Raw genomic sequence first — 11687 nt, 5'->3', positions numbered from 1 at the left:
CACATCCTAACTAAAGCACCCCTTATTCCACCCAGCAAGCTCCCTGGACATAGGTCCAGTTCAACTCCCTTTCTAAAGTTGAGGAAACGGGGACAACTGGGTGGTTTCATCGATGTAGTCTCAGACTCTTGGGTGGGGCTCAGGTCAGGATCTCAGAGTCATGAGATAGAGCCCCATGGGGTTCTATACTCAGTCTTCTTGAGATTCTTTCTCCCTTGCCTTTTGCCCCTACCTTCCCCACACCTGCTCCTGCTAGCTTGCTTTCTCTTTCTTTCCCCACCTCAAATGAATAAATAAATCTTAAAAAAAAAAGAAGAAGAAGAAGAGGAAACTGAAAAATAGAGAATTCCTATTCACATCTTCCAAGTTCAGCCAGAGACCATAGCCATGGATCTGAAGGCTCCCAAATCATCACTCTTGCCAGTAAAATTGCATTTTTTAAGATTTTATTTATTTATTCATGAAAGAGAGAGAGAGAGGGAGAGGCAGAGACACAGGCAGAGGGAGAAGCAGGCTCCATGCGGGGAGCCCGAAGTGGGACTCAATCCCCGGTCTCCAGGATCAGGTCCTGGGCCAAAGGCGGCGCTAAACTGCTCCACCACCTGGGCTGCTCTAAAATTGCTTTTTAAAACACAATAGGAGGGTGCCTGGCTGACTCAGTCAGTACAGCATGCGACTCTGGATCTTGGGGCTATAAGTTTGAGCCCCACATTGGGTGTAGAGATTATTTTTTTTAAAGTTTTTAACTTAAAAAAACATAAATAATTAAAAAAAAAACACAATAGGATCCACTAGAGAGGGAGACCTGAGTGACTCAGTGGTTGAGCATCTGTCTTCAGCTCAGGGCATGATCCCCAGGTCCCAGGATCAACTCCCACATCAGGGTCCCTGCAAGGAGCCTGCTTCTCCCTCTGCCTGTGTCTCTGCCTCTCTCTGTCTCTCTCATGGGATAAATAAATAAAATCTTAAAAAAGTGGGGGGGGGGGTGTCCACTAGAGATGATTCCTCTGGGTGGTATGAAAAACTTCTCAAACTCAAACACAAAGATATGAGCTCTATTTCTACCAAGGATTCTTAGTGGATGCCTATCTTGTCTTTTCAGTGGATAAGAATTTGGGTCTGTATTATGGCAGTTACATTAAACATTAGCTCTATCCCAAGCACCAAGGCTGCTGCAGAGTTCTACAATCAAGGGGATGAGGTGGGGCTGGAACTCAGCCACCAAAGTGTACTTGACACACAATATTATACTAGTTCCAGGTGTACAGCATAGGGATTCAACATTATATACATTATGGAGTGATCACCAAAGTAATTTGTTACCAACTGTCACCACATAAGGTTGTTACAGTATTGCTAACTATATTCCCTATGCTGCCCAGTGCCTCCCCATGTCTTATTTATAACAAAGTTTGGGGGCACCTGGGTGGCTCAGTGACTGAGCATCTGCCTTTGGCTCAGGGTGTGATCTCGGGGTCCTGGGATCAAGTCCCACATCGGGCTCCCCACATGGAGCCTGCTTCTCCCTCTGCTGTGTCTCTGCTTCTCTCTCTCTCTGTATGTCTCTCATGAATAAATAAAATCTTAAAAAAAAAAAAAACTCAAAGTTTGTACCTTTAATTCCCTTTGCCTATTTCATTCACCTCCACTCCCCTTGGGTGTCTCTTCCTAATCAACACAATATTGTTGTTTGCTCACCAAGCTCTGTAGCACTCTGAGGCTTGTCTGAGACAAGAGGATGTCTTTTCTAATTCACACAAAAGCATCACATGGGTTAGCTGAGGTCCTGGTGGTGAACATAACGTTATAACATGGCTTAGCTCATTTAATCCTCACTTAATTTCTCCAAGCCTACAGGGTGGCTCCTGTCATGCCCATTTCACAGCTGAGGCAACTGTCTACTTCTAGATTACCTGTTATTACACAGCCAATAAGTGACGAAGAAGGAATGGAACCCATCTATGTCTGTGGTACCTAAGCCACTCCAAGATGTCCTGGTGCAAACAAATGAGGAGCTCTGTGGTCCCCAGTGTCTGACCCCACTACATTCACATGGAGTCCCAGTAAGAATAGTTGCCTTATGATCTTCCCAAAGTCCCCACTTGTACCTTTCTCTCACCTATGCTTCAAAATAAGGATATAAAAATGAAACCAAATAAACCAGAAGACTGTTGTATTAGTTATTCCACTGTGAAATATTACATATAAGAATGCGCATGAAACAAATGTATAGCTTCAGAAGTAAAGTGAATGCTCCTAAAATTACCACCCAGGTCAAGAAATGACCAGCACTTCAAAAGACTCCCCATCCATTCCTTCCCACTCCTAATATCTTCCCTCAACCCTACAGGTAATCCTATCCTGACTTTTATGGTAATCTCTTTATATGTCGACACCCACATATATATCCCCAAACAACATGGTTAAGGCTAGTCAATATTCAATGAGCATCTAATATTCACTGGGCTCAGTTCTAAGCACTTGGAATAATAGTAATAGAGATCCTTCCCCTCATGGGGTTATGTTCTAGTAAATTTAGGTTGCACCTGTTTTGAACTTGATACAAATGTCATAGGGACATATAGCATTGTATTTCTTTTGCACAACGTTGTGAGGTTCATTTACTTTGTTGTCTGTAGTTGTAGTTAATTTTCATTGGTCTCTGTAATACTCTACTGTACAAGTGTTTCATTATTTATTGACTGTATTACTGGTGAACATCTGGGTTGTTTCCACGGCAATGAGCTTTAAAAAAAAAAACATTATTTTGGAGACAGAGTGAGCATGTGTGCTCGTGGAGAGGGGCAGAGGGAGAATCTCAAGCAGACCCCCCGCTGAGCGAGGAGCCCAACACAGGGCTCCATCCCAGGCATGACCTGAGCCAAAGGCAGACTCTTGACCAACTTGAGTCAGCCAGGTGCCCCTGTAATGCAGATGTTAATGTGGATGTGGTGATAGCTATAGCACAGCCTGACTGGGTCTTGGAATTTGCAGAACATCCACTCTATGCCAGACATCATGCTGAGCAAGCTATGAGGGAAACTCATCTCAAGAGGCTCTTCCAAGGTGAATTGTTCATTGGAGCCACACAGCAATCTAAGAGCAAATTTTCACCACCCAATCCCATATACTAGTCTCACTTGAGATTTTTTCCAGGTTCAATTACCTGGAAAAAATTTTTCTTTCCTTCAAGCATATTCTGTATTAACATGATACTAAACAACCAACAAACCAAACAAAAAACCACAACACTTACCATTAGAGAACAAACAAAACAGGAGGAAATAATCTTATTTCCTCAATCTACCAAGATCAAAGGAATGCTCATGTCACTGAATAGAGCCTTAGAACTGAGACAAATTCCACTGGGTGGCAGGACTGCAGAGAATCTTCTAAAGAAACTGGGGCTTTGTGAAGGAGAGAGGGATTCTTTTTTTGTGTGTGTATTTTTTTATTGGAGTTCAATTTGCCAACATATAATACCCAGTGCTCATCCCATCAAGTGCCCCCCTCAGTGCCCATCACCCAGTCACCCCATCCCCCCGCCCACCTCCCCTTCCACTACCCCTTGTTCATTGCCCAGAGTTAGGTGTCTCTCATGTTTTGTCACCCTCTCTGATATTTCCCACTCATTTTCTCTCTTTTCCCTTTATTTTCTTTCACTATTTTTTATATTCCCCAAATGAATGAGACCATATAATGTTTGTCCTTCTCCGATTGACTTACTTCACTCAGCATAATACCCTCCAGTTCCATCCACATCGAAGCAAATGGTGGGTATTTGTCCTTTCTAATGGCTGAGTAATATTCCATTGTATACATAGACCACAGCTTCTTTATCCAGTCATCTGTTGATGGACACCGAGAGGGATTATACTGACTACTTATGTAGGCATACATTACTTCAAAATCCTACCCATTTTAAGATGAGGAATTTGCCTGGGGAGGGGGGAGGAGGTCATGAACTGCCAAGGTCACCCCGCTAGGAGGCAGCAAGAGCTGCTGTTTGAACTCAAACCTCCTGGCTCCAGACAGAGCACCTTACAGGGTACCAGGATCCCCAGATGGTAGCTCCAAAAAGCATGCCAAATGAAAGCGTTGCTGGCAAAAATCCAGGAGAGCTACTGAGCCAGAATTTAAGTGACACTGATCAGGAGTTAGGAAGGTGGGAAGAATTTCCCAGAAGCCATCAGCCCTTTATCTGCGCTATTACAATTTCAGAAGTGGTATAGCAACTTGCTGACAAAATTTTCTGGTGCACTTTGACGAGTGATTGACCAAATGGATCTTCTAGATTATCCCTCTGATGCACTATTGTATCTTTTAAAATATCTGTAAATAAGGGCATCTGGGTGGATCTAGTCAGTTAAGCATCCAACTCTTGATCTCAGCTCAGGTCTTGATCTCAGGGTTGTGAAGTCAAGCCTCACATTCAGCCCTGAGTTGGGCTTCACATTGGGCATGGAGCCTACTTTTAAAAAAAAGTAAATAAATAAAAGACTTTTAATAGCTTGTCTTTTGATAAGAATTGCCTAGTTGGCAGAGCAAGGGTTAAGAGTCCTGGGAAATTGCACTTTATTTTTGAGGTACCACGGAGCCATCCAAATGTCCATATAAGTATCTATACCCAATTCCAACGTGAGGAGAGAGGTTCCTCACACATCCAAGCAATTCTCTGGATAACAGCTGGTTGTCCTTCAATTCAACTCAATTCTGACACTACCTACCTGGAGACAGCATCAGATTCTACAGTTCAATGTATTAAAAAAAAAAAAAAAAAAAAGAGAAGACCACAAGCCCAAAATGGTATCACTTAGACCCAAGTTCTCAAACTAGTGCTTAATATATAATCTAATTGCATTTCTGACTCTCTCCCAGAAACGTAGCCTTAACAGATCAGTCAGGAATCTTTTCATTAGCACCAACAAGTCTGCCACTTGGCTCTCTCCATCCCCCACAAAGGCTCATCTGCAGGGCCAGAACCCCTGCTGTTCCCCCTAGAAAGCAGCCTCACCTAGAACATGCCTTTTCTTTAGCCAATAATTCCCTTGCCTCGTGCTCCTTCAATTAAAACCTTCCATTTTATACAACTCCTTAGAGCTCTCCTCTATGTGCTGAATGGGATGTGGCCTGACTCATGAATCATTCCATAAAGCCAACTAGATCTCCAAATTTACTTGGTTGCATTTAAGAAGCTAATCACCAGTCCAGGTAGTTATCCATGTTTCTGATCCACTGGCTATACATCAGAGGGTCCCATGACCCCCTCCTCCACCCCTTGGGATAGATGAGTTTCCTAGAGCAGCTCATGGAACTTAGAGAAGCATTTTACCTACTGGATCACCAAAAGATACAAAAAGATATAACTCAGGAACAGCTAGGTGGAGGTGATGCATAGAGCAAGATATAGGGGAAGGGACACAGAGCTTATATGCCCTATGAGCATGCCACTCTCCCCAAATTTCCACGTGTTCACCAACTCAGAAGCTCTCCAAACCCTTCCTTTTGGGTTCTTATGAAATCTTCATTATGTAGGCATGTTTGATTAAATCACTGGCCACTGGTGACTTAATTCAATGTCCAGCCCCTCTGCCTTCTCTAGAGGTGAGGTGGGGAGGGGCTGAAAGTTCCAACCCTCTAATTACAGGGCTGGGTCCACCAGCAACCACCCTCCATCCTCAGGTGCTAGTCCAAAGTCACCCCATTAACCTAACAGAGGGCATCTTTGTCGAGCTCTTCCCTTAGGAAGTTCCAAGGGTTGTTAGGAGCTCCATGCCAAGAACAAGGACAAAGACCAAATGTGTATTTATTAGGAAACACAATGACACACTATGGCATGTTGGCAGTTGTATAAATGGGGTTGGGTATCAGGGGTCTAGGCTGGAGGAGACAAACCATGGAACCATTGGCAAATAGGTGGTTACTGAGGTTGTGTGCAAAGACGAGAAGATCTAAGGAATAGAATAATGTGCATTAAAGTTCCATTATGTCGGTAATGTCAATTAACAGACTGGAATTGCAAAATCCTGAAACCCTAACAGCAAATACAGATGGTCTAAAATTATTCAAAATTCTCTCCCAGAATGTCAGTATGAGGGGGGGGGAATGCAATGATCTAAATTCTCTAACCTTTCTCTAAAGATTTAGCTCATCTGTGTATAAGAGATCCAATCTGTAACATATGTCCTCACACTGGCAATCCAAGCTCCCTAGTAAAGACCAGGATGGCCAGCCTAATTTCAGTTGCTATTTTTACAGCACATGTAGATACCTAGTGTTTTAGTCTGGGCTTCTTTTTCATCTTGCACCCACTTCTTCTATTAATGCACAAGCAGATTCCCCAGATGTCCAGGTCCAAATGAATAGTAGCCACCTGAATGCCAAAGGTAGCCCAACGTCCTTATATCACAGGGAACCTAGATTGGAAAGACTTAGAAAAATAGCCAGTTGGAGAACAAACTGGGAAGGTGAGTAGGGGGATGGATGAAACAGGTGATGGGTATTAAGGAGGGTACTTGTGATGAGCACTGGGTGTTCCATGTAAGTGATGAATCACTAAATTTTGTTTCTGAAACCAGTATTACATGATATATTAACCAACTACAATTTAAATAATTTTTAAAAAGGCCAATTGGGTAGAAAAGGTCAATATCATGGATCACCATAACCTAAGAATATTAAAGCCCACAAATTAAGCCTAGGTCAGTGAGTTATATTCCTAGATTAATTGGGAACTGACATAATTGACACAAATAATTGAACTTCATTTATCTTCATCCTCAAAACATTTTGGACTAGGGCTCCTCCCTGGCTCAGCTCAAAGAGCATATGACTCTTGATCTTGGGGTTCTGTGTTTGAGCCCCATGTTGGCTGTAGAGATAACTTAAAAACAAAATCTTAATTTTTTTTGGACCATGTTCAACGTGTTTCCATAAATAACCTTTTGAGTATCAAGTAATGTTTAATTGTCAAACTACATACAAATGAACTGTGGATCAGTTGGAAACCTGAAGAGGGGTTATTGCATCTTTGGGTTGAATTAAAATGGATGAAGCAAAGAATTTTGCAGGGGGAGGAGTTTTCTCAAATAGAGCTTCGATGAGACTATTTGAGACAGGCAAGCTGAAGGGGCTCCACTTAAGAAAGGCTCCATCTGGCTTCCACCATGGCGTACCGTGGCCAGGGCCAAAAAGTGCAGAAGGTGATGGTTCAGCCCATCAACCTCATCTTCAGATACTTGCAAAATAGATCTCGGATTCAGGTGTGGCTTTATGAGCAAGTAAACATGCGGATAGAGGGCTGTATCATTGGTTTTGATGAGTACATGAACCTTGTATTAGATGATGCCGAAGAGATTCATTCTAAAACAAAGTCAAGAAAACAACTGGGTCGGATCATGCTAAAAGGAGATAATATTACCCTGCTCCAAAGTGTCTCCAACTAGAATGAATGATCAGTGAAGTGAGAAATTCTTGAGAAGGCCACGTAGTTTGTTTTTTTAGATGTCCTTTGTTGGGAATATAGTTCTAAAACCCTTGTTCGTATTGTTTTGATTACCTTTATGTTCTTACCAGAGGATAATAAATGCTGTGGGATTGTTTTTATTTAAAAAAAAAAAAAAGAAAGGCTCCATCTCCGCTGTTTTTCTGCAAGACCAATTTACTCATGATCCATATTTTGCCTCTGAATCAGCCAAAGAAGCTATGTTCCAATTCAAGGGGGAATCAAGAAAGTTAATGGTGGTCTGAGTTTTGTCCAAGGCCCCAAGCACCTGGTCATATCTCACTAGAGCCAGATCCCAAACATGTTCCAGGACATTAGCTTCAAACAAACCTTGGCTGATGCTACCATCAGGACTCCTTACCTCAGGTAATTCATGGAGTAACACCTACTATTCACCTGAGCTCACCTGTGATCAGGCCTTACCCTCAATTCCTAAAGGAATACATTCTCTAGGCCCTTTTCTAAGGAAGCCCCTCGCCCCAAGCAATGATAACTTATTCTTCTCTTGGTTTAGTTCAAGATTAAAAGTCTCCCAGACACTCTCCCTATTCTTTCTCATCACGCTACTCAATAAACTGTTTTCACTTTCTCTGAGTCCCGTTTGTGTTCTATCCTGGGTGAAGTCAAGGACACTCTTGGCTGGTCCTGTGGGACCCTCCCCTTGGTCCCCAGCCTGCCTGCATCAGATTCACACAGAAAAATCTTGAAAGCTTCAGGAGCACCTGGGGGGCTCAGTGGTTGAGCGAATGCCTTCAGCTCAGGGCGTGATCCCGGGGTCCTGGGATGAAGTCCCGCATCGGGCTCTGCGAGGAGCCAGCTTCTCCCTCTGCCTACGTCTCTGCCTCTCTGTGTCTCTCATGAATAAATAAAATCTTAAGAGAAAGAAAGAAAAGAAAGCAAGCGAGCAAGCTTCAACCACCTCCATTTAGACCTCAAACTTTCTAATCAATCAAGTTCGGGGGATCCCTGGGTGGCTTAGTGGTTTGGAGCCTGCCTTTGGCCCAGGGCACGATCCTGGAGTCCCGGGATTGAGTCCTGCATTGGGCTCCCTGCATGGAGCCTGCTTCTCCCTCTGCCTGTGTCTCTGCCTCTCTCTCTCTCTCTCTCTCTCTCTCTCTCTCATAAATAAATAAATAAATCTTAAAAAACACACACACACACACACACAAAATAATCAATCAAGTTCTTCCCGGCTTAACCTCTTATCTGCGGCCAAAGACCCTGCAGGTGAGGCATCCTCTGATGGGAATGAAACTAGCCTCTCAAGCACTCAGGACTGCCCTGAGCCAGCAAGACCCGGCATGACTGACCCTAAGTCAAGAATCTAAGACAAGGATCGTCCTGAGCTTTACTGCCCACCCACATGCACCTAATCTTTGTTCCACATTTTCCTTATATAAACCTGGAAGTATTTTCAGTGCTTTGGACATGGTCTTTGAGAAGCCACTCCGCTGTCTTCCTGGCATTGGCCTCACTGCAATCAGTTCTTTTCTTGTTTCCCCAACACTCCCCTCTGCATTTGGATTCTGTCTGCAGTGAGTGGCGCTTTTTTTCTTTTTTAAGTTCTACGCCCAATGTGCGACTCAAAATCACAACCCAAGATCAAGAGTCATGTGCTCTACCTACTGAGCCAGCCAGGCGCCCTCTGGCTGCACTTTCTGAAGCAATTTATATTTCAGAGTAAAGGAAAAATGTGCAGGTACTACAGAATATGGATCAAGACAGATTTGGAGGCACTGTCACCAAAGTATACACATCTCTGCTAATGCCTAGACAAGCTGCTACTTATGGTAATTCTATTCTGCAGATAACTATGGAATTTCCCCCCAGGTTAAGTCTACTAATTCCACCCATTTTAGAATCCATCATCTGTATCTGAAAATAGCCTCTGAATATTTCTTACCATCCAAATCCTCAACAAATCATTTGCATTACCAACTTCATGGTCATAGTTTCCTTTGACAATATTTATAAGCTGAGTCTATGAAAGATATTGAAAAGATTGAGAATTTCTCATGATCCCAATTCACTATACATCCCTTTTAAAAACCTGAGCCTTGGGACACCTGATGGCTCAAATGGTGGGGAATGGGACCCCTGATCTCAGGGTCATGAGTTCGAGCCCTACATGGGGTACAGAAATTAAGAAAAGAAAGAACCTATGAGCCTTGCAAAACTCAAAGACTTTCAGAGGAAGGGCAAGTAACCTGAGACAGAAGAGGCATGCCCTGCCCAAGAGCAGAAAAGCATTCAAGTTCTTGTTGTTGTTGTTTTACAAGATTGATATTTTTCCCATTTACAGATGAATAGTGAATAGTAGGTGTTACTCCATGAATTACCTGAGGTAAGGAGTCCTGATGGTAGCATCAGCCAAGGTTTGTTTGAAGCTAATGTCCTGGAACATGTTTGGGATCTGGCTCTAGTGAGATATGACCAGGTGCTTGGGGCCTTGGACAAAACTCAGACCACCATTAACTTTCTTGATTCCCCCTTGAATTGGAACATAGCTTCTTTGATGAGGTAGCAAAATGTATAGACACATTCCTTGTAGAGTGGCCACTCTGAAACATTTTAAGAACAGGGATGCCTGAATGGCTCAGTCACTTCAGCATCTGCCTTCGGCTCAGGTCATGATCCTGGGGTCCTGGAATCAAGCCCCACATCAGGCCCCCTACTCAGTGAAGGGTCTGCTTCTCACTCGCTCTGCCCCCCATCCCCTGCCCCACTCTGCTCCAGCTCTTTCTCTCACATGAATAAATAAATTTTTAAAAATTACAAGAGCAAAGACCAGAAAATCTATCCAAGAGTGAAATTCTATGTGGTCATTAAAAACTTGTTTTTTGGGGAACATCTGGATGGCTTGGCAGTTGAGCGTCTGTCTTTGGCTCAAGGCGTGATCCCAGGGTCCCCGGATCGAGTCCCATATCGGCCTCCCTGCAGGGATCCCGCTTCTCCCTCTGCCTGTGTCTCTACCTCTCTCTCATGAATAAATAAAATATTTAAAAAAATAAAAAAATAAAAACTTGTTTTATAAGATGTAATGATGGAAACAATGTTTTCAATTAATGCCATTTTAAGGGGCTTAATACAGCCACCCCCAGAAACATCTTACCCTGTCAGTTGGGAATGCTTCAATCAAGTGCCTGGGAATCTGCCACTCAGGGTCCCCTCCACCCCCCAAAAGATGAGATCATTTGCGTGATTAGAACCCTTGCTTTTCTCCCCCTGGGAAAGCAGTCTGGCCAGGAGGAATCCTTTTCTTCTGCTAAAACCTTCTAAAAAATCCTTCTATTTTGTACTCCTCCCTCTGCTTACCGCAGGGGACATTGCCCAACCTATGAATTGTTTGATAAAGCCAAGAATCCCCAAACTTACTCAGTTGGATTTTGTTTTCTAACAAATAATACACTCTCCTTAGCAATGTTAAGAGAATTAAAGTCTCCACTACACAATTAGCATAGTTTCTGGAACACAACAGTCAAAACACCGCAAACTTCTGAAATAATCGATCCCTGTCTAGGCAAGTCTTTTAGCCACTTGTGGGTGTATTTTGCAACTAACACATTCTCATCTCATCAAGGACCACCGGTCAGGATCAAGTGAATTCTACTCATATTCTGCAAGACATATGCTGAGATTGGCTAGTTTCAGGCCAAAGGGCCCTATGACCTCTGCCTAAACTCTTATAGCCTATGACAGTCTCTGGGGAGTTTTGTTTAAATGTTTGCCTAAATGCCCAAGCTTTCAAAACTTCATTAAAAGATAATTCGGGCCTTACTTGTAAACCTCAGGAGGCCTACCTCAGACGATGGTTCCCATTCCAGTTGAGCTGGCTTCATTTTCACTGCAAACTAATTCTGCTCCGGGGCCTCCCTTCCCAGATCCAACAGGCTTTCTGAAGCCCAGCTAAGGTGTCCTCTGAGCCCGGGACAGCAGCACTGAGTCACCTGGAGCTGGTTAGCGATGTAGATGCTTCAGTCCCAACTTAGCCCTACTCAGTTAAAATCTGCATTTTAACCAGATCTCCAGGTGAGCCACATGCATTTGAACCCTTGCTGCTGCTTTTTAATTACAAAGTCCATCCACAGCTCCTGGAGCTCTGGAGAAATCTATCCCAAACCAAGTTTCCCTGAGAAGCTGATGCTTGACATAAGCTACCTAAGACCTCTTCCTCTACGTTTTT

At 43.3% G+C, this 11687-nt stretch overlaps 1 protein-coding gene across 1 annotated transcript; it reads left to right on the top strand.

Annotated features, from left to right (window-relative positions):
- Positions 1-7163: 7163 nt before the first annotated feature.
- Positions 7164-7605, top strand: LOC112932436 (small nuclear ribonucleoprotein E). The gene has a single exon (XM_072732020.1). The coding sequence runs from the start codon at positions 7167-7169 to the stop codon at positions 7443-7445; it is 279 nt and encodes a 92-aa protein (XP_072588121.1). The 5' UTR covers positions 7164-7166; the 3' UTR covers positions 7446-7605.
- The last annotated feature ends 4082 nt before the right edge of the window (positions 7606-11687 follow it).

This window comes from Vulpes vulpes, chromosome 12 (genome assembly GCF_048418805.1).
Source record: "Vulpes vulpes isolate BD-2025 chromosome 12, VulVul3, whole genome shotgun sequence".
Classification (NCBI taxonomy): domain Eukaryota; kingdom Metazoa; phylum Chordata; class Mammalia; order Carnivora; family Canidae; genus Vulpes; species Vulpes vulpes.
The sequence above is the reverse complement of the archived record's forward strand: the minus strand, read 5'-3'. Positions and strand labels throughout refer to the sequence as shown.

Excerpts from the sequence above, each read along its gene's own strand:
- LOC112932436 (XM_072732020.1), top strand. The coding sequence starts at position 7,167 with ATGGCGTACCGTGGCCAGGGCCAAAAAGTGCAGAAGGTGATGGTTCAG.